This window comes from Phytophthora ramorum (genome assembly GCF_020800215.1).
Source record: "Phytophthora ramorum isolate Pr-102 chromosome Unknown Phyram_PR-102_s0010, whole genome shotgun sequence".
Taxonomy (NCBI): domain Eukaryota; phylum Oomycota; class Peronosporomycetes; order Peronosporales; family Peronosporaceae; genus Phytophthora; species Phytophthora ramorum.
In genome coordinates this window covers 263,669-288,722 of record NW_027150656.1, presented here as the reverse complement: position 1 = coordinate 288,722, position 25,054 = coordinate 263,669, and the positions used below count along the sequence as shown (strand labels likewise).

At 53.5% G+C, this 25,054-nt stretch overlaps 12 protein-coding genes across 12 annotated transcripts; 6 read left to right on the top strand and 6 right to left on the bottom strand.

Moving 5' to 3' along the window:
- Nucleotides 1-58: 58 nt before the first annotated feature.
- KRP23_10486 (Actin-binding protein F) lies at nt 59-7,508 on the top strand (the record flags this gene model as incomplete). The annotated part of the gene is made up of 5 exons (XM_067880942.1): nt 59-448; nt 511-617; nt 705-932; nt 1,019-3,167; nt 4,131-7,508. 5 exons carry the CDS (start codon nt 59-61, stop codon nt 7,506-7,508), a joined length of 6,252 nt encoding a protein of 2,083 aa, XP_067741234.1.
- Nucleotides 7,509-7,689: 181 nt separating this feature from the next.
- On the bottom strand, nt 7,690-8,472 carry KRP23_10485 (uncharacterized protein; the record flags this gene model as incomplete). The annotated part of the gene is made up of 1 exon (XM_067880941.1): nt 7,690-8,472. The coding sequence occupies one exon, from the start codon at nt 8,470-8,472 to the stop codon at nt 7,690-7,692; it is 783 nt and encodes a 260-aa protein (XP_067741233.1).
- Nucleotides 8,473-8,774: 302 nt separating this feature from the next.
- On the bottom strand, nt 8,775-9,392 carry KRP23_10484 (uncharacterized protein; the record flags this gene model as incomplete). Its single annotated transcript, XM_067880940.1, has 1 exon — nt 8,775-9,392. The coding sequence occupies one exon, from the start codon at nt 9,390-9,392 to the stop codon at nt 8,775-8,777; it is 618 nt and encodes a 205-aa protein (XP_067741232.1).
- A 1,020-nt stretch (nt 9,393-10,412) lies between these two features.
- On the bottom strand, nt 10,413-10,781 carry KRP23_10483 (uncharacterized protein; the record flags this gene model as incomplete). Its single annotated transcript, XM_067880939.1, has 1 exon — nt 10,413-10,781. One exon carries the CDS (start codon nt 10,779-10,781, stop codon nt 10,413-10,415), a length of 369 nt encoding a protein of 122 aa, XP_067741231.1.
- Nucleotides 10,782-11,255: 474 nt separating this feature from the next.
- Nucleotides 11,256-12,149, bottom strand: KRP23_10482 (uncharacterized protein; the record flags this gene model as incomplete). Its single annotated transcript, XM_067880938.1, has 1 exon — nt 11,256-12,149. The coding sequence occupies one exon, from the start codon at nt 12,147-12,149 to the stop codon at nt 11,256-11,258; it is 894 nt and encodes a 297-aa protein (XP_067741230.1).
- Nucleotides 12,150-12,280: 131 nt separating this feature from the next.
- Nucleotides 12,281-12,924, top strand: KRP23_10481 (uncharacterized protein; the record flags this gene model as incomplete). Its single annotated transcript, XM_067880937.1, has 3 exons — nt 12,281-12,482; nt 12,552-12,654; nt 12,726-12,924. 3 exons carry the CDS (start codon nt 12,281-12,283, stop codon nt 12,922-12,924), a joined length of 504 nt encoding a protein of 167 aa, XP_067741229.1.
- Nucleotides 12,925-13,155: 231 nt separating this feature from the next.
- KRP23_10480 (Carnitine O-acetyltransferase, mitochondrial) lies at nt 13,156-15,057 on the bottom strand (the record flags this gene model as incomplete). The annotated part of the gene is made up of 1 exon (XM_067880936.1): nt 13,156-15,057. The coding sequence occupies one exon, from the start codon at nt 15,055-15,057 to the stop codon at nt 13,156-13,158; it is 1,902 nt and encodes a 633-aa protein (XP_067741228.1).
- A 182-nt stretch (nt 15,058-15,239) lies between these two features.
- KRP23_10479 (uncharacterized protein) lies at nt 15,240-15,929 on the top strand (the record flags this gene model as incomplete). The annotated part of the gene is made up of 1 exon (XM_067880935.1): nt 15,240-15,929. One exon carries the CDS (start codon nt 15,240-15,242, stop codon nt 15,927-15,929), a length of 690 nt encoding a protein of 229 aa, XP_067741227.1.
- Nucleotides 15,930-16,136: 207 nt separating this feature from the next.
- KRP23_10478 (Alpha-N-acetylglucosaminidase) lies at nt 16,137-18,620 on the top strand (the record flags this gene model as incomplete). The annotated part of the gene is made up of 3 exons (XM_067880934.1): nt 16,137-16,328; nt 16,386-16,716; nt 16,777-18,620. The coding sequence occupies 3 exons, from the start codon at nt 16,137-16,139 to the stop codon at nt 18,618-18,620; spliced, it is 2,367 nt and encodes a 788-aa protein (XP_067741226.1).
- A 1,768-nt stretch (nt 18,621-20,388) lies between these two features.
- Nucleotides 20,389-22,482, top strand: KRP23_10477 (putative serine/threonine-protein kinase/receptor R818; the record flags this gene model as incomplete). The annotated part of the gene is made up of 2 exons (XM_067880933.1): nt 20,389-21,617; nt 21,696-22,482. 2 exons carry the CDS (start codon nt 20,389-20,391, stop codon nt 22,480-22,482), a joined length of 2,016 nt encoding a protein of 671 aa, XP_067741225.1.
- Nucleotides 22,483-22,667: 185 nt separating this feature from the next.
- KRP23_10476 (uncharacterized protein) lies at nt 22,668-23,441 on the bottom strand (the record flags this gene model as incomplete). Its single annotated transcript, XM_067880931.1, has 1 exon — nt 22,668-23,441. The coding sequence occupies one exon, from the start codon at nt 23,439-23,441 to the stop codon at nt 22,668-22,670; it is 774 nt and encodes a 257-aa protein (XP_067741224.1).
- Nucleotides 23,442-23,892: 451 nt separating this feature from the next.
- KRP23_10475 (uncharacterized protein) lies at nt 23,893-24,372 on the top strand (the record flags this gene model as incomplete). Its single annotated transcript, XM_067880930.1, has 1 exon — nt 23,893-24,372. One exon carries the CDS (start codon nt 23,893-23,895, stop codon nt 24,370-24,372), a length of 480 nt encoding a protein of 159 aa, XP_067741223.1.
- Nucleotides 24,373-25,054: the final 682 nt, after the last annotated feature.

The window sequence follows — 25,054 nt, the reverse complement described above, 5'->3', positions numbered from 1 at the left end:
AACATGCATCAGTCTCACTTCCGCATTTGCGATCGCGAGCACAAGTGGAGCAGGAGTGATGGTCTCGTCGGACTGGGAGGCGCAACTGACCAGAGAAGGCGCCTCGGGTAGTGCAGAGAGCCAACTGGTGTTCCAAGAGGAGTTCGCGCTGGCGGAGAGCGTGGCGGCCAAGGCGCAGCTGGTGCATCGGAGCTTTGTGCCTGGCTCGCCAGACTTTTTGTACTACGGGGCGCTATGTGAGCTGCTGGAGGTGCAGAGGCTAGTGGAGAAGGAGGAGCACGGGAAGGCCTGGCAGAGACTGACTGAGGTGAAGACCCAGCTAGGGATGGCAGAGAGACAGCTTCAGACCAAGAGCTGCAGTAAACGCGCACAGAGGATCCTTAGTCGCCAACTGCTGCTGGAGCTCGACCTGCAGACTAAGCTCAGCAAGCCGGAAGAGGAGATTGCGGTGAGTGGGGTGAAGTGGAGGATACATAAAGGGAAACTAATTTGGTTTTTGTGGTTGTGTAGGTGACAACACAGCGTATCTCGACGTCGCTGCAGGTGAGCTTCTCGGACCCGGAACCTGCTGGTATATCAACAGAGGCCAGGAAGGAGACGTATCCGACAGTGTTGAGGTGGGTGAGGTGCTATGTGGGGAGGTTCTGTGTGTGAATGCGGAGATCTCATCGTGTACTTGACTGCGATTTGTATATATATTATAGTAATGAGTTGCTGGACCTTGATGTATGGATTCAAACGAAGCTGGATTCCCTGTCGTTTCGCACTGCAAAAGATACGGCGTTAATGGAGATATTGCATGACCTCGATGTCTTCGGGCGCGAAAAGACTTTCCAAAAAATATGTGCTTGGGAAGGATCTGATTATGATCGCTGGGTGATGCTCGACGTGTTCTTGGACACCTACGCGTTTGAATACGCGGACATTCCGGGGTACGTTGCTTCTGTACAGGAAACCATACTCATGAGTTGACCATTTTCCTAGCAACTGACTTTTATTAAAACATTCCTTGATCTAGATATGTGGATGTGATCGTCAAGGATGTTGAGCGTAAGAAGGATACGTACAAGGGCTACAGCTTTAACTTCCGTTCAGCGCATCGCAACTTGTCCTTTTTGCAACTATTGGAATGTGCAAAGCGATCGCCAGAGATATTTCGTAGCAACAGCGAGTTTGCAGTTCGCGGGATGCAACTACTTCAGGCTGCTGCAGAGGTGGACAGTGCTCACAGCTTGGACCTCCGAAGTGAAGCTCGGAACGAGAAAGAGCTGCAGCATATCGAGACCTATCTAGAGTTTTTGCGTGATTTTACGCCGACTGCAGTATATGGACTTCGGATGAAAACTCTGTACCGGAAGCTGGAACTTTTGAATATGGCGAGCTGGGGAAGCTCTGGAGCCTTGGTGGGACTATTGAACGCATTGGTGGAGTACCTGAAGATCGCTGGTGGTCACATTGTAGGTCTTAATAACGTTAGCGGGTATGGTTTCGCGAGCGTTTCTCAGATGAGCCACGATGAGATCCTCCAAAAGAGTTTGAGAACACTATGGTCATCCCAATTGGATGATGAAGTCGTTCTCAATACGATACGTCCTCGCTTGAATAACGACTTCGTGGAAATTCAGTATGCGTTGGTCATGATCAAATTGGGGAAGGGCGAATTCTCCCATTGGACAGCAAAGCTCCCGGATGAGGGTCAAGCGCTATCGAGCCAAACGAGCTCGTCGGAGGTGATTTTCTGTGAGTCAAACCCAACTTATTTTTTACCCGAGGACCCACTGCGGGTTTACGTGCAGGCTCGCAATGTTAAGTCACTGACCGCCCATCTGTATGAGATCAAAACCATGGAGTACTATTCACGATTGCGCCGTGAAATCAAGGGTGATATATGTCTCGATGGATTGCTACCGACGGAAGAGCAGGTTATTGATTTAAGCCATCTCACTGCTTGGCAAGAAGTCCGTGTTCCAATCGAGTTTCTTGCTAAAAGAAATCCCCAGCGTGGTGTTTTTGTGGTAGAAGTGTTCGAAAAAGGGGTTACGTGCAGGGCTATCTTGCGTAAAGGTTTTCTCCGCCACGTGGAGCGAATCACGACGCAAGGGCACGAGTTCGCCGTGCTCGATGAACGTGGAAATCTTCTCCGTGATGCTCGTGCGCTTGTGATCAATGTGAAGTCTGGCAACAGTAGGTCCCAGGTCGGTCGCGAGTATGCAGCGGACGAGGAAGGGGGCATATCTATTCCATTTCGGCACAGCGACGTGCATTCGAGAGATAAGTTCGCCATCGTATTCTGCCACGGGTCATTTGGGAATTTCCATGGATCATTCAGCTATTTACCAGAATCATTTGCCGTGGACGTTGACATACACATCGATTCCGAGCAGTTGGTTCCTGGCTCTGTTGCCCAGCTTGCTACTCGCCCACGTCTGCTGGTTGCTGGTATTGCGACCGGCGAATCACTTGAGCTGCTTGTTGATGTGAAGTTGACGATTGAGTTCGATCTTGTCAACACGAGCAATGTTGGCTCCAGCTCTCACAAGGAAGTCCTGTCATTTTCGTCCATGCAGTCGATCGTGAATCACCCTCCTTGCTTTGAGATTCCGATGGATGCCAGAGGCTTCAATGTCATGGTTAGTGCTTGTGTTTCTCCACCCAACGTGACAGGCTCCGTTAAATCGACTGAACTGCCAAAAGTGAGCGACGCAAAACGATTTAACGTTCAGCGAGTGAACAACTTTGACAGCACATACACCGCTCATTTGGTTCGAAGGTCGCTTGAGTCGGGGAACCCGTACAGTTCAAGCGAGTTCCGGGTATTAGTGCTCGGTCATAATGGAGAACCGGTTCCGAGTGTGCGTGCGTTGTTCACTTGTAAGCACGTGCACTCCAAAAACGATATCAAGGTGACACTTCAATCAGATGCCACAGGTGAGATCAAACTGGGCCAACTTCAAGACGTTGAGCGCCTTACGGTTCAATTTGAAGCTGGTGGTAACCATACTGATTCATATAGTTGGGAGTTGCCCAACTTGCGTTCATATCGACCTCAAATTGTGAATTGCTCGGTGGATGAAATCGTGGAGATTCCTATCCCGTTCGCGTATTCAGGTAAAGTGGAGACTTGGGTCAAGGATAAACTGGTATCAGTGTGTGAAATCGTTGATACAGTACTACAAAATGCACTACATTGCTCGGAAGTGACGGTGGTAAAGAGTAATCTGAATTGCCCTGTCGGCATTGCTGTTCAAATAAGACGAGCTGGTACATACGTGGTCTACCTCCGGTCGTTGAATCTCAAGTATCCCATCACCGTGTGCGAGAAAAAATCCATGCATACATCGCTACCGCTTGGTTTGATCGTGCAGCCGACGCAAATCCTTCTCGCTACCCAAACTCTGCCTTTAGTGATTTGTTCTCAACAGCTAAAGGTGGAAGATAAACAGAAGACAGTACTGGAGATTCAATTGCGGAACGCTTCCAGAAATTCAACTCAAGTATTGGTGTTTCTGAAGCACTTTTTGGACACTCGAACCAGCAAAATAAGCGAGGTATTTGTTGGAGATGGTCTGAAGCCTGCTTCCAGTTCTGGAACCCGATCACCAAGACTGTCATTTCCCTCCACCCCACTCGAAAACGACTTTTTGAAAATGCGCAAGATCAGCGATGAATATGCTTACATACTTCAGCGACGCGCGCTGGTGTCCGCTAATCAAAACTCTCTGAGTTTTTTGGGGACCTCATCGATACCAAAACCATCGCTACTTCAAAATCCCCACGTTCAAAGTGAAACAGATATGGAGGTGGTAAATGTTGAGGCTGGTGAGAAAGTAACTGGATTCAAGTCTGTGGCCGCAAATGATATCCAATCGGGAGGAACTTCTCGGAAAAATATGTTGCAGAAGAAGATACATCGAGGATACGGAGGATCTACAGCAGGTCGTGGTGGTGGGATGGTACCAAGTATTTCGTTCCTTGGGCAGCAATCGCAACTCGTAGCTTCGTGTATTGTAGATGAGAATGATCTTGTCCGCATCGAGCTAAGCGGTCTCCCTTTCTTTTCCGACGGAATGAGATCTTTTGAAGTTTGCACGGTTGCATTTGACTGCTCAAGTGGATACATGTGCACGCAGGAGGTGCCAATGAGTCTTCCTGCTGTGGAAGATAAAGTGGTGATACCGAAGCGCGACATCCGTCTATCAGTTGAGGAGGCTCTTTCGCCATCCGACCATTTTCATCAGGTTGACAGCCACAAGTGCGTGCATAGTGGCGAAATGAAAAACCTACCGCGTTCATTTTCCAGCAAGTATGCGTTGTATGAAAGTCTTGAAAGCGCTATGAACTTGTGGCCAACGCTTGCCTCTGAGGGTAATGTCGAAGAGCTAGCGAGCAAACTGAAAGAATGGTGGGGTCTGAGCACCTTGGAGAAGGAACATTTCTACTATTCAAATGCGTGTGATGATCTTCACTTTTTCCTTTCGCGCAAAGACCCAGCCTTCTTCAAGCAGTATGCTGAGCCGTTAATCGCTGCGAAGATTTGCAAGTCCTTGGTGGACTATCACGTGCTTGATGATGAAGCTAGTTTGCGGAGCTTCTACCTTGGCCCTGCTGTATTTCAGCACTTAAATTGCATCGAGAAGTTACTGGTGGCGGAAAGGATGACGAATATGGAGGAGAAAACGCGCATCTGCCGTGCTGTCATCAGCGAGATCGAATCTATCTATCCCTCGGGCTGCTCGAGTGTACTGGCACGCGTGTTTAACACTGTGTTGTCCCTAGGTCAAGTTGAGCCGTCTGACGTCCCAGCTCCACCACCTTACGCAGCATTCGGTGCACGTCCAGCGATGTCTGGGTACCAAGGTGGAGTACAAATGCTTCAGCACGCCTACGCTCCTGCTAGTGAAGTCTGTTATAGCCCCACATCACCAATGGGTGCTCCATGTGGATCAGCAATCGATCTTTCTTCCAGTGCGCTACGTTTTGGGGAGGCTTGTGGTGCTACATGTATAGAAACTACCGAGATTGCTTCTTTCCTGGAATCTGATGATGACTTTGGTGTAAGAAGCCTGGGCAGCGAGAGTGACGAGAGCGAGAATACAGATGATGACGATGACGACCCTCAAGAAGAAAGCAAAAGGAAAAGGAAGCCTAAGCAAGAGGCTCAGTATATCCCACCTGGCAAGGTTCGCAAAGTGCAAGAAAAGCGCTATTTCTCTGGCCAACGTCCACCTCTGACAGGATGCAACATGTTCTGGAAAGAGTACGCAGAGCACATGTTGCGCCGCCTAGAAGATGGTGGTCGGAGACGCTTTGTGTCATCATATTTCCCGGAGGCACTAGCCTCCATCTCTGAAGGGCTATTCGCGCTAGCAGTGCTGGACCTCGACAAGGACGCAACACCCAGTCAAGTGCAACTGGCCTCCTCAATTTCGCCAGCTAGTGAAGCTGTCCTCTATCATCGCAGCATTGGCCCTGCTGAGAGCTCGCCCACAGCCAACACAATGTTGATTTTGAAGCAACGCATTCGAGACGAAAATGGGGACTGCAGCACAGAGCTACTGGTCAACAAGGTTTACACCACGAGCGTCACTTTGAGCAACATTGGCTCGGACCACCTTACCAATGTCAATTTATTGCTGCAAATACCTCAAGGTGCTCTTCCAATGGGGCCGAGTGGGTTTTACACGATAAACGAGATCGGAAGCGTGGCGCCTAACCATACAAATGAGTTCGTGTTTTCGTACTACTTCCCAGAAGAAGGGCTATTCTCACAATATCCTGCGCGTGCGTCAATTGAAGGTGTTGTGGTTGCTTGGGCAAAACTTGAAGAGAACACGACGACCTGCAAGGTGGCTCGCAGTGCGACGTGTGTGAATCTAGCTTCTTGGGCAGATGTCAGTGCTCGGGGCTCGCTGGAAGAGATCGTACAGTTCATGGAGTCTGCAAAACCTGGTGTGAAGACTGACTTCCAGAAGTTGTTCTGGCGGTGCCATGATGAGTTATTTTTCCGCCGGCTGGTGAATTATCTTAGAAATAAGATGCTCTTTGTGTCGGGGATTTGGAAATACGGGCTTCTTCATCGTGATCAACAAACAATGAAGGAGTTCTTCGCAAGCTCGAATGATTTGTCCCAGTCGGTGGGGAGTGGCTTCTGCTCCTCGTATGTGGACGAGACACGATTGTATCGTAGCGAGCGGTTTGGATCGATGTTTGATCAGTTCGATCACTGTGAGTTTGGACCTTTCCTTACAAGGCGCACGCATCCGGTAGCAGGCAGAGTGGATACACAAATTTCGTGGGGGTCTGGCGAGACAGGTCAAACGTCAGGCAAGCGTATACTGAATGCTGAAGCTCGAAAATACTATGGGGAACTTTGCCAGCGTCTTGGAACGCACACACGGATGAATGCGCAGCACTTGCTGGTGATGGCGTACTATATGATTCTGTTTGATCGTATCGAGGATGCAGTCAAGACTTTTGCTCGGTTGGAAAATCTTGACACGCCAAGGAAGTTGGAGCTTGAGAATACGGTTCAGTATGCATACCTCTCTGCTTTCCTCGACTTTTTCCGTAGCAACGGCGAGCATGGCCGAGCATTTGGCGTCGCTCGTCGTATTATTTCGCGTTATGCTGCGCATCCACAACCTCGCTGGCAACGTCGGTTCCACAAAATGGAGGAGTTTCTGGAAGAGTTTGACGCCTTCGAGGCACAAAGCTTAGGCCGCCTTGAGGACATGGAAGTGGTCGATACTCCTATGGAGACTGAACGAGAGAGCCCTTTCAATCAAGATACAGCCCATGGAAACCAAGTTAAGCTAGAAGCAAGTGTGGACAATGGCCTGGTTACACTGTTGTCACGGTCTCTAGGAGCGTGTGAGCTCGCGTTCTATCCGATTGATGTGGAGCTTATGTTTTCGACCGAGCCTTTCAACACATTTTCTGACTCCGCAGCATCTGCATCAAGTCTTCTCTTGGTCGAGCCTCGGCGACAATTGTCTGTCGATCTTGGTACTCTACCAAACGATGTAAACCTGTCAAAGACATCGGTGCCAATTCCTCAAGAGCTTCGTGCTACGCAAATGATGATTAGAATCCAAGAAGTTTCGTCGTCGCGCACTGTCAGTAGTGTGGCTCCGCCTATCGACATGATTCAGCCATACTTCAATTCGAGTTTAACTGTCGAGATCATGACTCAGTGTGGTGTACTCCAAGTTTTCCACGACGGATTGCCAGTTCGCTCCTGTTACGTGAAAGCGTACGCCAAGCTATCGTCTGGAAGCTCAACCCACCACACCAAGACTGAGTTTTTCAAGGACGGCTACACCGACTTGCTCGGCAAATTTGACTATGTGGGCATCAACGGAGACCTCATTTCGAATGTCGAGAAATTCTCTATCCTGATCTCTCACGACAAGTTTGGTGCGAGCGTGGAACAAGCTGACCCACCCGTGCTTGCAGCTACCGTTGGCGATTTCACCAGCCAGCCGGAGCGCAAGCTGCTTCTCTACTAGGGCGCTCGAACTGCTGAGCACGGTGAAGCAGAAAAAAAAGTACTTTGACGCAGGGAGTGCAGTTGAATCGATATTCATTTTCCTGTCTGACTTTGTTGATCACGTTTTCGCAGCCGACTAACATCTTCATAGCACAGACTCAAGCATATAGGGCTTCTCACCTCCAGACAGCAGAGGAGTCTCAATAGTAGCTACAGCCGCACGTCTTCCACTTCCTGCCGCACAGGAAACAAAACTCATGGCCGTTCAAGCACGCCATGCGGTTGCACCCCATCGACTTCTGCACCCCCACTCCACAACCAGGACACTGCACCCCCTGGTGTAGCTGCACCACACGCGTGTATTCACGATCCGACTGAAGGTCCAGCGCGCGCCAAGGTTTGTCCTGGAGAAAGCGTTCATAAGTTACGAATTCGGCAACATTCAACGCCTCGCGCACGTAGTCGGAGGGGAACTCTCTCTTGCAGCAGTGTGCCGGTACCATGGAGCGATCGCGGACACCCATACGACAACGAGTCGCAACACACTTGGTGCAGTACAGATGACCACACGACAAAATGCGACGGATACCCTCGTCTTCCAGGGGCAACAGACAGCATGCGCAGCTTGGAGGTGGTTTGGACTCGCCATCCACCAAGCCGGAGACGTCTACCACAGCCAACGTCTCGTCCGCACTGTCCGCTTCCTGATCAGCCTCCGCGGGATGGAGTAACTTGTGTTCCTCCTTGGCGTAGAAGCTAAGAGCAACCGCTTCATCAAGTACAAGTTGCTCTGCACGACGGATCTCTTCGCTGTACACCTCCAACGCGTACGCTTCCGCCAGTTGGGCTTCAACAGCAGCTTCCTCGCGACCGGCAACTTCATCGACAAAGTCATTTGTGTCGGAGTTTAGGTAGACCACGTGTTCGAAGTGACCATCAGCAGCAGGCTCTTCCAGCTCCCTCAACGTCGGAAGAACTTCCATGGCGTCACTTAAGAGCCCAAGTCGCTTATGCTCCAACAGGGAAATTGGAAAGTGACATCACCACCAACACGAGTTTCCACTACAACAACAATAAGAAGAACTTCTTCGCCAGTTAGAGTCACCCCTTCCCAGCCTGCCGTTGAGTCTTGACGATGGCGTGCAGACAGCAACATATCAATCAATTACATCAAGACGAGAGAGAACTGCTAGTTCTCGAAATGCATGATTAGTAGATTAGTTAGTTACCAATTCAACACTATCCAAATCTGCAGATTGCACGTGCACATTGACTGGAGTCAGTCTTACTGATAGATCTTTCCGCAAGTACACTGCACGTGCAGACAGTTCCAACAGAAAACGTGGCCGAGGGTGCACTGCATAGCATTGCACCCCGAGATCTTAACAACTCCGATCCCGCACACAGGACACTGCTTTCCCTTAACTTGACGCACCACCTTCGCGTAGTCCTGGTCGGACTGAAGCGTTGATGAACGTGGGTCACGCTCGGCAAGAAAGCGCTCGTATTGAGCGAACTGGACCTTGGCCAGTACCAGTTTGACGTAGTCCATAGGAAGCTCTTTCGAGCAGCAACGAATCGGAACTTGTTCACGATTCGCAAGACTCGTCTTCGCCATCTTCGTCAAGCAGGATCGGCAGTAGCCGTGGCCACACGGGCCCACCAGCCACTTGGCACGTGGTGACACAGTCGACAAGCAGGAACTACATTTACGCTCGCTCAGCTGCTTCTGGTTGTTTACCTTCTCCACCTTTTTGGTAGGCCGGAGCTGCTTCACGGATGAAGCACGCGCTTTCCCTTTTGCGGGCGCTGCGGCCAGCACGGTCTCGGGATCTGCCTTGCGCTTGGTTCCCCGTGTGTTTGCAGTGGTGGTGGTGGTCGTTGCGCCGGTGTATTTAAGCATGAGCTTGGCATATCTTGTGAGCTCGCCGCGTGGAATAACGCGATTCACCAGATGCAGTGGCAGCACTTGATCACAACAGCTAACTGGTGCCCCACTATTGGGAGCATTTAGATAGCTGCGGACGCCAGTTTCAACGCAATGGTGACAAAGCGCGTGACCACAGTGCGCTTTAATTTGTGAAGTGGACATCCCGATGCCACACATATGGCACGGTTGACTGGATAACGCCACCGATTGTTTTCCGGGCGCTGGAGGCACGGTGTTCCCACTCTGCTTCGAGTTCTGCACCTGAACACGTCGAACCTTAGAGCCGCGAGTGAAGTATCTGCGCTGAGGCGGTTGGGGTGGTGAGTTATCAGCTCGGTCATCAAGAAATGAAGATAGCGCAGCCGACGCTGTCGTGGTGACGTTGTCCTGCACCAACTTCGCCGGTTGTTTCATCTCGGTGTCATCACTCACGACAGGAAGGGCGGGAAGAGGTAGCGCAGGTGTACTCTTAACGTTCATTCGGGTAGCAGGCGGCTTACCACTCCCAGCTTCGTCGCGAGGTTGTTTCATCAGGAATGAGTAGTAAATATCTTCTTGGCACGCGAGTACCATACGAATGAAGTCGTGCGGAACCACTTTTTGGCAGCACCGCAAGGGCGCGATCCTGCGTGACAATGCCTCCCGAGCTTGCCGTCCCAGACATGCTCGGCATAAAACGTCTCCACACAACAGCGGGAATAGTTGCTGCGTCGACTCCACCCCCGACCACGAGAACTCTCCTGCACACCCAGAACATTGAGCAGAGGGCGCCATCTCAACGTGCTCTTCGGATCTTTTGCCAGAATGCAAAGTGTGAGTGCTTGATCAAACCGCGTAGGATCTGGGACGCGGCACTCGCTTTCTCTTTGGCCAAAAGCGTTGGATTCCATAGGACGGACCAAGTCGAGACGCATCAACGCCATACAGTCGTGCAATTACAGGAAATACAACGTTGAATGCAACAGCTCCTATTAACCGACACCAAGCCGAAGATCACTCGCCAAGAATTGCTCGCAGTTCATCCTCTGGGATCAGCGGGCAGTTGCAGGAGCCCCAGCGCTGCAGGCAGGTGTAGCAAAACTGATGCCCATTAGGGCATGACATGTGCACGCAACCGAAGGCACGCTGCACGCCGATACCACAACCCGGGCACTGCTTCGCTCCGAAGGCTTTGACGGTTGCCGAGTACTCGGCATCAGACACGAGGTCCGATATTTTCCAGTCTTTCTCCATCACGATCTTCTGGTACTTTGCGTAGTCCTCGGGCCCAGTCAACGCTTCACGCACGTAGTCATCAGGCAGTTCTTTCTTGCAGCACCGCAGTGGCGCCAGTGCGCGGTCACCCAGCGCTAGACGGCACATGCGCAGAAGACACGGCGGGCAATAGTAGTGGCCGCAAGGCGCAATTCTTAGCTCCTCCGTCGCTTTCCAAACACAACAGCTCACACAATTTGTACGTGTCGGGGTTTTCTCACGCTGCCTCATGTACAACGCGAATTCTGACCGGCTCAGCACAACCTCCACTTGATCCAGAGCTAATTCGTGTCTGCACTTCCAGCACGTTGCCGGAGTACCGTTCTTGAGAGCCTTCGAGCACGCCTTCGAAAGACACGTAAAGCAGACGCGATGAGGGCAACGGGAAAGCTTAACAACCCGGGTTGCCTTGTTGCTGCAGCACGAAACAGTCTTCTTCTTTGCCGACCGTCCACGTGCAGCGAACTTGACAGTTGATGGCATGCCCAAGCTGCTATTTGCGCAGGTCTCTCTCCTTCAAATATGCGCCCATGATCGCTACCAATCGCTTCTTCGCCTCGTCCCAGCGTTTGTCAATCGTGTTCAACGCACCGTCTCGCAGCAGAAGAAACGAGTGACCACCTTGGCTACTCGCGTCGTTCCATGGAGCAGCGCCAACGCCACCAACAGCGACCCAAACGCCGTTGTGTACACCGCAAACGGATGCTGCGCTGTCATTGCATCCAAATGAACCGGAACGCGGCTGTCTCCAATCAAGAAGCCAAGCACACCAAGCACCAGCACCACCGCCAGCATCTGGCCAGCGCCAATCAACAACTTGAAGCACCCAAAGTACACCCCTGCAAGCACCGTTCTGGGCGACGACGTGCCCAACGACCTCTCGAATCTTGGACACGGCTCAAAAGCCTGTCCTTGTCTCCCTGCAATTGGCGGAGGCACTCGTATCGGCAGCAGCGGGTGTAATTCAGTGCTAGAACTTGAGACCCCCCACTCGGCCAAGTCCATGTCAATGCAATCCGCTGCCGTTGCAGCCAGTGCATTGTAAATAAAAGCGTCTATGCAGCACAAGTAGAAGACCGTGTGCAGCAGCGCGTGAAAGACCGCGACGCCGCAGCCACAGAGGGGCATCGTCACGACCGCCAGCGCTGCCCCCACCCACACTAACAATGCAGCGACAATACTCAGCACTGCACTGCACCCGTTGAAGAGCAGCATCCTCGTCACCTGACTGGCCAAAGTGCAGGGCCGTACCAAGTTGCAGCCTCGCGGTTGGCGCAACACGCTCACGCGATGGCGTTCCGGCCGATAGGCGGGCGGCGACGAAGGCCACGCGAGGCGTTGGCGGGGCTGCGAAGCTGTATACAGTGGGGTGAAGTCTGCCACGGCCTGGTACATGTGCTGCGACGGCGGTAGCGTCTCCGTGGCGCGGTACGAAGCGACGAACGGACTGCGCGGCGGCGACGACAAGGGCATCATGGCCGGCCAGAAATCTTCGATTTGGTCCGATTTTTTGGTCCAATTTGGTCCAAATTTGAGCTGATGCGAATAGAGGGGATCCCCTCCTCTGTTGCATAGCAGACAATTCCGGCCACAAGTTGATAATCATCATGGGAGACTCGCAGAACTGGTCGTCGTTCGAGCCTGAGGCGCCCAAGCCTGCCAAGCAGCCACAGACGACGGAGAGCGACGACATCAAGAGTAGCAAGGGACTGGGCGCGCTGACAGAGCCCGTGGCGGTGCGCAACCTGCGCAATCGCCTCATCTTCGGCAGTTTGGTGGGTTTCGTCACAGGCGCCACCTTCGGAGGCAGTACGTACAGTTAACGTCGCTGCAATATGTTGCAATAGCTTCTGCATTGCTGACTTGTATGACTGGTAGTTGACGCGGCCAAGACGTACCACAAGACGCACGGGAAGCTGGCGCCTGCAGCTCTGAGCTCCGTCGCGCGTGGCGCTGCAGTGACGGGAGGAGCCTTTTCAGGGTGAGGAATTGCAGCGACGATGCGTGTGTTGAGCGCGTTGCTGACGGTGTTTTGTGTGGCTTTTGGTGCAGTTTCTTCTTCATGTACTGCGGGATCAAGACGGTGCTGGCGACCCAGCGAGAGGACGATCTCGTGGGTGCGGGCATTGCCACAGTGGCGGCGGGTCTGCCGTTCATCCGCTCGACGGTCATGAAGCAAAACTTGCCGTACGCACTCATGCTGGTGGCGCTCGACCACTTCCACGAGGAGCTCAGCGAATACCGTAAATAGAGGATCGATAGGGTCTTGCTTTTCCGTTGCGTTAATGGTGTTGTAGTGGATGAAGCAGGTTTGCAGTTGTGTGCAGCTCGATCATTGACGGTGGCTTACCAAAATGACGCAGGATTGTGTCCCATGATGAACTTAATTTGTGTTTCTGTGCATTACGCTTTGCGTGTGCAATATAGGTCTGGCTAGCGCCAAGTTTCTTCCTGACGCCATGGAGACGATTTAACTTCACGCCTACAGCCTGGCGCCGACCTCCTTGGACTGCGCAAAGAGCTGCTGCATCTCGACGAGGCTTTCCTCGAGCAGGTGGCCCATGCGGGCGCCCCAACTGCCGTGCTGGCGGCACGCGATGTTGAACTGGATCGACTCGTTCTTGACGCTGTAGGCGATACCAAGACCCTCGGGCACGACCTCACCCCAGCCCCAGCCGTCAAAGAGCTCGTTGGTCAGGTGACTCGTGGAAATGAGCCAACGACTGGCCCTAGCCATCACCGGGTCCTCGAAGAACGGCACGCGCTCGCCAGGCTGCACCAGCAGCTTCAAGCCGAGAATGTGGCGGTCCACACCACGACCAGCGCCAGCCTTGCGCATGTACGCAACGTGGGCATTGGCTGCAGCTAGCAGCAGCTTCCTCTTCTCTTCCACAGTGACGGCACCGGATACGTCTTCCATGGCGTCGGTAAACTTCGCGCTGGCCGTGGAGCAACTGCGCGTCGTCTCGGTGCGTCCGTGTAGGAAGATGCGAGTCTGCGATGCCTCATACGTGGCCACGTTCTTCTTGAACAGCTTCTTATAGGCAAGTTGGATCGCAAGCTGCACAAACGCGTCGGGGCTGCAGCGGAATCCCTTGATGGAGCGTGCGCCGTACCCGTAGAAGGCCTGCACGAACACCTCGTGGTCGATCACGGTCTGATCAAACGCCTTCTCGGCTTCAACAATGTTGCGAAGCGTCTGAGTCGTGAATCGGAACGTGAGTTGCTTCGGAGCAACGAGCGAGCGCTCAAGCTGTGCCGTCGTCTGACCACGCGGGCCCAGGTCGGTCTGGCTGTGGTGAAGACGCGACAGCAGCGAGTCCGTGTAGCGAGCCATGGGCATGCCGTCCAGCATCGAGTGTTCACCGAGCAGTCCGGCCTTGCCGTTCTCGAACACGACAATCTGCACGCATTTGTCGAAGAAGCGGTTGCGGCCGTTGCCATGCCACAATCCGCGTGCGACCTCGGTACGGGACACAGGCGCTTCATCATCCATATTAACCACTAGCAACGAGCTCTCAATGGCACGCAGCGATTCCTCGTTCTTCGGGGACGCCCGGATCAGCTCCTCACGAGCATCCGCCCAGGAGTCGCGATCTTGGGACGTGAGCGCCCCCACAGCTGACTCCTTGGCTCCCGCAGCTTCCAGGATCCTGGCCAGCTGGAAGCACAGCGCTTCAAAGCCCAGCGGCTCCTGAGTGCGCGGATCCAGCAGCTCCAGCTGGAAGAACTTGTTGTGCCGCATGACCACGGCGTGCTGGTGCATCTTGGGGTCGTAGATCCGGTACGAGTCCTGCTCGCGCCGCGGGATCCGACACGCGTTGAACATGTACTTGTAGGCTGTGGCACACACGGGCGTCTTGTTCTTGCCGAGTTGCTCGGGCTCGAGCGATCCGTCCGCCACCTGGCGCGCGAACAGCACCGAGCCCCTCAGCAGCGCGGCGGCCCGTCCAATGTTGGAGCGCTGGGCCGGGTGCACGCTGTCTGCGAAATGGAAGAAGTAGCTGACGTTGAACACCACGGGGTCGCGCACCTGCAGGTAGCCGAGCGTGTTCCACCACTCGGCCAGGAAGCTCGAGTCGCCGCGCTCCTTGGCTCTGGCCAGCAGGCGGTTCTGCAGCTCGTCACCCACGCCCCCGGGTTGCAGGAAGGTGGCGGCCAGTTCTTTGGCGCGTGCCAACTCGGTGGGCGTCACGAGCGGCCGCAGCGTCTCCAGGTACAGCGCCACCGTGTCACCCAGCGCGGGCACAGGCAGCCGCGGCAGCGCGCGCTGGAAGCGGTAGAGCGGACGCGCGGGGTCCTCCAGGTCCGCCTCGGCGCGGTAGTCGCCCCAGCACTCGCGGAAGCCCTGCGGGCCGAAGCTGCCGTGTGGAATGAGAGCCATGGCGGGGGAGATGGTCGTGTGTCTTTCGCGGTAGATCGGAGACTGAGGCTGAAAGGGCACAGGTTCAACGTCAACGTATGCAATATTTCCAAACGAAGCGCAATATTTCCAAATGAAGCGCAATATTGTGGGTTTGAAAAGCGAGCAGTGACGACAGCGACGGACCTTAGCTTAACTGGAAGATGAGCGGTTCCTCGCTGGTGCCTGTGGCCGTGACGGCGGCGGTGGGCGGCTTGGCGCTCTATGGGCTTCTGCGTATTGCTCGCGCCCGCATCTACGACGCGACGATCGTGAAATTGACCACTGGATGGTACGAGGAGGTGCTGGAGCGGCTCCCCGAGGGCAGCAAGTTCCTGGACGTGGGCATTGGCACGGGACTGGCGCTGATCAACAATGGGGCGCAACTGAAGCGCAAGAATATCACAGTAGACGGCGTGGACTATGACGAGGACTATGTGACGCGATGTCAGGCGCTGCTGGAGCAAAAGCAGCTGACGACGCACGTTCAGGCGCACCACGCGTCCATCTACGACTTCGCGGGCGGCCCCTACGACGCCGCGTACTTCAGTTCGTCGCTCATGCTCATGCCCGACGCGGTGAAGGCTCTACAGCACTGTGTGGCGATGCTAAAACCCGGAGAGGGCAAGATCTACGTGACCCAGACCATCCAGACGCGCCACTCGAAGCTCGTGGAGATCGGCAAACCGCTGCTCAAGTTCCTCACGACCATCGACTTTGGCAGCGTCACGTACGAGGAGGAGCTGCTGAGCACGTTCAAGAAGGCGGGACTCACGCTGCGGGAGCATGTGCCGATCTCTGGCTCGACGATGACGTCCACGCGGTCCTTCAGACTCTTCGTCCTGGAACCGTGAAGCGGGAGTGAGACCTGCTATATGGGAACCGCTATGACTTTCGAACAGCGTGGCCAATAGCCAAACAATGAAGCTTTGTACATCCTTGTGCAGTTCAATAACACGCTTCGGGCTTCTTTCTACTTTTGTGCGATCTTGAACCGACACCACTCACTGATTTACGGCGGGGGACTCAAAGGGGGGGAAATCGAGAGATCTTGGATAGGAATGACTCGCTCGAGATGGAGCAATGTGCTCCCTTTAGTGGCGACGGGTATTTGCCTCTTGCTTGCGCTAGGTTTCGGTCAAGGGGTGGAAGCGTCGGTTGCTAACTTGAAGAGGAACGCGGAGCCTCATGACCCGGTGGCCGCCACTCGAGGTCTCATTCACCGACGACTGGGAGACAAATACAATGACCAGGTTCGTCATCTCTACTCCCGGCCTTGTTGTAATTGTTAACCTTGTGTTGTACACCAGATCGCACTTCGTGTACTGCCATCAGATGCCGATCAGCTGGACGTGTTTGAACTTGGAAGTGACGGTGACAAGCTCGAACTCGCCGCGAACTCGGCCACCGCCATGGCGTACGGGCTGCAATGGTACTTCAAAACAGTACTACGCACTCAAACAGATTGGGACAACCACAAGCTGCAACTTCCAGACAAACTACCGAAAGTGGATGAACGAGTGCGCCAAAAGCGAAGCTCGAAATTCTCGTATTACCAGAACGTGGACACGGGTAGCTATTCACTGTGGGCCTGGAGGTGGCCGCAGTGGGAAAAGCATATTGACTGGATGGCGATGAACGGTGTGTGCTCATATCAATCTATTGAAGTTGTGTAATACTGATTGCATATTTACTATCCAGGTATTAATATGCCATTGGCATTCACTGGGCAGGAGAAGGTGTGGCAAAATACTTTTCACAAGTACTACAACGTGAGCTATGAGGGCCTCGGGAAGTTTTTCGCTGGCTCAGCCTTCTTGTCCTGGGGGCGAATGGGAAACCTGCGTGGAAGCTGGGTGAAAGGACCTCTACCCCAAGCCTTCATCGACAACCAACATGAGCTCCAGCTACGTATTCTGAAGCGTATGCGTGAGTTCGGCATGATTCCAGCTTTACCAGCGTTCGCTGGACACGTTCCCGAAGATTTGAAGCTCACATTGCCAAACGCGAACTTCACACGGTCGCCAAACTGGGGCAACTTCTCAGACGACCATTGCTGTGTCTACATGATTGAGCCAACCGATCCGTTGTATCGCGAGATTGGCAAGATCTTCCTCGAAGAACAGCGCAAGTTGTACAACTACACGTCATCACTGTACCAGTGTGATACCTACATGGAGATGGCGCCAGAGTTTTCTAATCTGGACGAACTGAAGGGTGCAGCTCGCGCTGTGATCGACGGCATGTCAGCGGCAGACCCCGATGCCGTTTGGCTAATGCAGGGCTGGCCATTTGTGGACGATCCAAATTATTGGACCAGGCCACGCGTGAAGGCGTATCTCGATGGTGTGCCTACAGAAAAGCTGATCATCCTCGACTTCTACAGTGAATCCGTGCCTATATGGAACAAGATGGACAACTACTTCGGCAAGAGCTGGATTTACTGCGTGCTGCACAACTTCGGCGGAAATACTGGAATGCGGGGAGATTTGCCGACGCTGGGCACGGCGCCTGTGCTAGCCAACCGTGCCAGCAATGGCACTTTGGTTGGTGTCGGCTTGACTATGGAGGGCATTTTCCAGAACTATGTGGTGTACGACCTTACGTTGCAAATGGCTTGGGTGGATAATCCTCTTGATATGCAGAATTGGGTGCCAAAATTTGCCGCGCAGCGGTACCATTCTCGAAATGAGCATGTCGAACGGGCTTGGAACTATCTCTCGCGGTCGGTTTACAATCGCACACTTGCATATGGCGGTGTGACCAAGAACGTGGTTTGCTTGATTCCACACTGGAGACTTTTGTACGACAGGTTTCAGCCTACCCTCATCAAGTACGACCCGAAAGATGTCGTGCTTGCCTGGAAGGAGCTTCTTCTCGTTGGAGAAGAGTTGCATGGTGTAGACACCTACCGACACGATCTAGTGGATGTCACGAAGCAATTCCTGAGCAACAAACTCTTGGAGCAGTATGTTCGCTTGAAGGATCTCTACAGCGCGAAAGTCGTGCCATCTCATGAAGTGTGTGGGTTAACCATGGCCATGCTCACTACAATCGAGCGCCTAGAGGAAATCCTCGCCACAAACGAAGACTTCCTGCTTGGAAATTGGATCGCTGATGCACTAGCACTTGCTGGCGACTTAAATGTTGGAGACGACAGGTTGACGAAAACCAAACTGCGAGAATACTACGAATATGAAGCTCGCAACCAGGTGACGCGCTGGGGCGATGACAACAACGAGGCTATTCACGACTATGCTGGCAAGGAATGGGCAGGTCTCGTGAAAGGATACTACTTGCCTCGCTGGACCATGTGGCTCAACGAGGTCTGCGAGGCGTATACTGAAAAACGTGACATGGCCGTGAAGGCGTTGAAGAAAAAGCGTATCGCATTCGAGTTGCAATGGCAGCTCAGCCACGAGGTGTATCCAACCACTACAGTCGGCGATCCGCTTGCAGTGTCCAAGCGCATATACAGCGAGTATATCGACAGCTATGCCGTGGTTCCTTGGGATTTCTTTGGGATCAACACAGCGACATCGTAGTGAGCTTACACGATAAGCTTGAAGGAGAGCAACGGTCTGTACGGCCAGCGAGCGTAACTTGCATGTTTAGCATTGTTTTGCATTTCATCGTACTCTTGAATACTGCTTGAACTCCATGGTACTTCGAAGTATTACTTAGCCTTGGCATTGTCATTAGTCTTGTTGATATACTGCTGAAAGATTACAGTAAAGCTCAGTAAGCGTTTGGTTCGTTAAGCTTGTTTTGGTACCCCCATTTAACCAACTGAAGGATAAACTGTAGTCGTTTCCTGCACCATAGTTTTGTCAGACTAATTCTGGTAACTTCAATATTCCTTGGTCAACACGCTTACCACTATGCTCGAGTGCGTTTTCCACTGTGAAAAAGATCCAGAAAACAAATTTGGCTGAACCATTCGCTAGCCCCGATCGAGCACAAATGAAAGCAGGCGTAGCATGAAGATTCCAAGTTTCCTTTGGATCGTTTATCGATTTATCATGAAATATAGTAATTCTAATACCGCGTAGGTGAGGACACCACCGACCTAGATGGCAAGACCTTCTTTATCAAGCTTCTTTAATACATTCGGTTGGGAAGATAAAAGTCGGCGACTTCGGTGTATTCCACGAGAATCACGGAATTCCGTCGTGAAAAGAACTTGAGCCGTTTTGTGGACGAAAACGCTTCGTTCTCTCGAAGTATAAAGATTCTACATGTAGATTCCTCGAGAGACTTTTTTTCGCGAGGATTAATCTTCCTGTGCACTGTGTATTTGACATGGGCACGAGCAACACTCGCTTGACGTGTTTTTTGCAGCTGTGTCGTCGACAGCGCCGGATGAGTTTAAGCTACCCTCGCTAACATCATTGTGTTTCGGAACGGCTAGTGCGGAGCTGTACCGAAGGCGAACGTCAAGGTTTGACTTCGTTTGGAAGTCTTCCTTGATGAGCTGTAGTAGTGCAACATCAATGATGCAAGCTGATCTTAACGGGCGGCTGGCCGGAATTCGGCGTCATAGTACAGCGATGCTCTTCATCAAGTGGCTGGTATCCAGCATCGACACCAACGCTTGAATTGAATCATCGCTATCCATGCCTTGAGGATTTTCGCACAAAATGCAATTTTCAGACTAACATTTCTTGGCAACAGCAATGGAACTCTTCATGGGCTAGAAAATGATGAGTTTCAGTTCGGTATGCGAGAGTTTGATGAACAATAACTCAAGTAGACCAAGAGAGCCCCCTCGTAGACGTGCTAACAATACCAATAATGTTCACTCTACCAGCAAGTAGACGTGCTTGCGTCACTCTGTTTTCATTTTTGGTAATGATTTCCCGCTTTTACAAATAAATTATTTCTAAGGAATGTATCGTCATTACGAAAATGTTCACAGTGGAGGTAAGAAAAGTCTGCTCCAAGAATGAGTCAAGCGTACAAATAAGGCGCTGCTAAATGCAGCTGTGTGCGTAGTACGAGCCTTGAGCGGAGACAATACAGCGATGCGCAGCCCTCCAAGTGGAACTGCGCGGACAGACCGCGGAAGCCATCAACTATGCAGCAATGCACAAAAATTCGAGTGTAGCCAAAAGTCGAAAATCAGGAGGGCGGGTGTCCCTCCAGCCTCTGCATAACGTCTCCATTCTCCATCGATCTCTCGAGACGCGCGAGGTGTCGAGGTGCTGTCTCTCGCATTCTTTTTTGAGTCGGGGACTAAAACTCTTGCGTCTCCACTTGCGCTGGCCTCTTTTCCTCACTGACCACCGGCTCCGTCCTCATAATTGGAAAACGATGGCGCCGTCCGAGTGGCTGGCGGCCTGGCGCGCCGTGCACTGGACGTGCCTCGGAGTCGCGGGCGCGAGCGCGCTCTTCCTGCTGCTGCACTCGGCCGCGTTCCACCGACTCAAGCGGCGCATGGCCGACTTGCTGCTGAGCGGCATCGCGCTGGCCGACGCGGGCTTCGTGGTCATGGAGGCGCTTAAGCAGCTGCTGCACGCGAGCTACTTGGCTCGCTACGGAGAGGGACACGACGGACAACGCGGCTACACCACAGGGGACTTTGTGCTCACGCTGCTGGGGCGCTTCAGCTTCTTCATGTCCTTGTACTGGATCGCCAACCTGTCGCTGCTCATGCGGCTGGGCAATATCGAGGCGCTGCACGTCAAACGCAGCCTGCTGCTGTCGTCGCTGGCCTCGCTGGTCTACGGCTGCATGCATGCTGTCCTGCCGACGTTGAGCGACGCACAGGCGGGGGCGTCGTATACAGCGACGGCTGTGCTACTGATGATGATGCAGGCTACGCCGCTGCTACTCATCATGACGAACCTCCGCGCCGTGAGACGGTCGAGACTCAACTCGTCCATGCAGGGGCGTAATGTTATCAGGAGGTTGACGGGGTACTGCGTGTGCGCGGCCGTGTTCACGCTGCCGTACGCGCTGGTGCTCATCGTGTCGCAAGATTTGGTCGGGATCGGCGCCGTCACGGAGACGTGCAACTACTTTGTGCCCATTGCCAACGCGCTGCTGTTCGGCACAAGTTTGAGCTGCTGTTGCTGTTGTGCTACAGCGACAGACACGGCGGCAGGACCGCCACAAGACGGGAAACGGTGTGACGATGATACCCCGTCGTCGTCGATAGATATTTCGGCTGGTGGGCTTACAGACGGCAGCGCTACTCCTGGGAGTACGGGTTGTTCAGGGGGTGGCGTGTTAGGCGTCCGAGACGGACTGCTGGCGGGGGGGCCTATTGCTGAAATGGTGACGGAAGGACCAGCGGTGAAGATCGGCGAGGGATCGAGCGCTGAGGTGTACAGAGCCCAGTGGCTGGGCATCACAGTCGCGCTCAAGTGCCTGCGCTTCCATGCTGGTGCTAGTTCCGAAGCAGATCTGTACATGACGCACCTGGCCGAGCTGCGTACCGAGTTCCTGGATGAAGCAGTGCTGGCCGCCCAGCTGCGTCACCCGAACATCACGCTGTTTATCAAAATGGGCACCTACAGGGGCAGCTTGTGCCTCGTCAAGTACGTGCTGGCTATGAAGTGTATAGGACTTGGACCGAGAGATCTGACGTTTGTTGTGCCTTTTGTTCGTGTTACCAGCGAGTATTGTGCGCGTGGATCCATGAGAGATGTGCTTCGTGCGAATCCGCTGATGGAGTGGAGCACTAAAGTTCGACTAGCTTTCGAGACCGCAAAAGGACTGGCCTTCATGCACAACCGTGAGCCCATCTACCTGCACCGCGACCTCAAGGCCTCCAACATCCTCGTCACCGCAGACTGGACGGCCAAAATCGCGGACTTCGGCATCGCTCGGGTTGCGACGGATTTTACTGTGAGGAAGCAGCACATCTCGCACAAGTTCTCCGCGCAGTCGCTTCAGTCGTTGCAGTCAATTGGTGAGAGCGATGTCATCGTGGACAACGCAGCATCGGAGCTGATGACGACTTTTGCGGGCACGTGGCGCTGGAACGCCCCTGAAATCATGATGAACCCCAACGAGTGCCGCTTCAACCGCGAAACAGACATGTACAGCTTTGGTGTGTCGCTGTGGGAGATTCTGACCAACGGAGCAGTGCCGTTCGGTAATGTGGACTTTGATCATCAGGTGCGGCAGCTCGTTGCAGTTGGCGAGCGCCCAACGCTTCCCCCTGCTTATATGCGGCGCGCGCCGCCCGAGTTCGTCGAGGTCATGTGTGCCTGCTGGCACCAGCGGCCAGAGAAGCGACCCAGCGCTCAAGATGTGATGCTGCGACTTGGATCCTTGTCGTACTCGCTGTCGAGCGGCTCGGAGTTTTACATGTCGTCGCAGGGAACAGCGCGCTACATCTTCAGCGACAACTACTACCAGGCCATGGACTCTGGCCAGAGTTGCCCAGGACTGTGGTGAGGACTTGGAACGGCATGGAGTGGCGTCTGTAATTTAAGAGAAGTCTGCACTAAGATTCGCAGAGCAGCAAATATACTGAGCAACGTAGATAAATTACGTATCAACACTGTCACAACCTTGGTGCAGTTTACCACGCACCACCATCGGCCTCCACCATCCCATGTGTCACTCCGGAATCATCCTTCTCACTGCTGCTGGTCGTGGCTGTTGCTTCCTCGGACGCTGCCAGGACTCGAGACCGGCAGAATCCGGTCGATCTCCTCGTCACTAATTCCCTGGTCCCTCAACTGGTTCCGAGACAGCGCAAGGACAACCTTGGCCTCGTACTCGTGCTTTTCCGCCAACAACTTCTCCTTCCTCGCCTGAGCCTCTAAAATCTCCAAGTTGAGTCGTTCTCGGCGCTGTTCCCGTTGGTCTCTCTTGATCTCCAGCTGCAGTCGTTTCTCCTCGATCTCCAGTCTCCGCTTGTTGAACGCAGAGGTCGTTGCCGCTTGCGCCGTGGTCGCAGGTCCTTCTACGATGGAATTGAGCCACAAATCGTCCTCGTTGAGTGCAGCGGCGGCACTGGTGGCCGTCGTGCTCCACCGCGGTCGATCGCGCGTCCTGGCGGGCGATTGGCGCTGTTTCTTGGCCGGTGGCGCGTTGCTTTCGGCCGAATTTGCGCCAGTCGTCGTTGCCGTCTCAGTGCACATGCTGTCGGCCTCTATGGCGTGATCAGCGAGCTCTGAGGGCGTCGGAATCGCGTCGGACAGCGAGCTGTGGCCCAAGTCGGTTGACGGCTGCTGTGCTTCGCCCAATGAAGAGCGCGCGGGACACACACGCAGATGCGACTGCAGGCGGTTGACGGCAGCCGACACTTGCTTTTGACAGGCCTTGCAGTCCACCCTGTCGACCTTGGCGCCGGCCACCCGGTATCTGTGCCCGAAGAGTTCCCATTCCTTATTGAGCGGCCTGACCATTTTCGAGGAAGTCGTTGGTTATTATTTGCATGAAATTAACCGGTCAATGAAAAGGAATTTGCTCGACGGTGATTGAACGAGAGAAGAATAAAAACCGGGGATTGGTGGAAAAGAGTAGCTTCAACCTGGGTGCGAATCACTTTCATCACCTTCTCAGCGATCCATCCTGCGTTGGATGTGCAACGTGCGGCAGCGACGGCTGCAGGAAGCGCAAACTTAAGTTGAGACTCTCAACCAGAGGCTCTGACTCAGTCTGGCTGACTGTCACTGTTGCACGCAGGTGATCTGGTATGAACAAGACAGTGAAGTGACTCTCTTCACATGCTCTCGGACCCGAGTCGGGCTGCTGCCATTCCTCCTTTTCCCACCAAACGCTCACAAGCTCCGGCCGCCGGTAAAGAAGAAAATGTCTCGCGTGGAGTGCAACCTCAAAGTCCTCCCTCACGTCTTCATGGTCGACAACAACAACGTCGTCTGCCAGGCGGCTCAAAGCCCCGACGACCACACGGTCATCATTCTCGTCACTCCGCAGGACGCGTGGGTCAAGAAAATGCTCATTAGCGCCACCAACGTGTTCGGGTACGAGCTCCAGTGCGGCGACAAGGCTGGCGAGCCCATGCAGGGGCTCAACGCCAACATGAAGTTCAGCAAAGTGGACCTCGGCAAGGGCTGCGGAGACGTCGCCATCCAGTTCCTCAAGCCAAAGTTCCTCGGTGTCTATACCGACTACGGGACGCTGACAATCCCCAACTCGCTGCGAGGCTATACGATCGCCTTCTTCTGGCCGAACGACGCCGATGGAGACCACTGGAACATCTTTCTCGAGAACTTAACCCAAACCCAGCGCGCTGTCGGTGGGATTGGCGGCGTCGCGACGGAGGTCGTCAAAATCGGCCAAGGCGCGGTCGACTTCAGAGCTCTGTTTGCCTAATTCCAGTGCAGCGAAAGAAGGATTCGGCCTGGTTGTGTCCTGTACAGACAGGGGTCGAACTTGCTCCTAAATGACCAAATGAAGGTTTCAAGATATGCTTGTCTTGGGTACTCGGATTCTCGTTGCACTTATTTCCAACCGGAGGTAACGTTAGTACGCTGATGACAGCATTGCCTCAATGTCGACCCCAACAGTGATGACAGCCATGGTAATGATGCTAAGCTAAGGTTAACGATGTTGAAGTCAGCCGGTTCGTTCTTGCCTATGGGTCTCTTGTTTTTTGTGTAGTTGGTGGCTTAGGTAGGTACGCCAATTTCAAAACTGCGCTGTTCGCCCGAGTCAAACCTTTGCCATTGAGCACAGGTGCACGATAAACGATGGAAGAGAGACACAGTTAATTCTGATGAAGGTGACAAAGTTCTCGAGCGAACAATGATGGCATTACTGGAGGCATTACTGGAGCTGCCCATGTAGATAGCTGGTGGTCGTATTCAAGTACCGGGCCATGCACGCGTTCACTGGTATGCTGCCGAACTTGGTCGTTGAAATTGCTTTCCTGAACGAGACGTTTTGATGCGACGGCGAGTTATCGTGCAAGTGTAGCACCAAAGTAATCGTACTGAGATCGAGTTCAAGGTTCAAAGCGAGTACGCTGCACTGAGGCGTAGACATCCCTGACCAG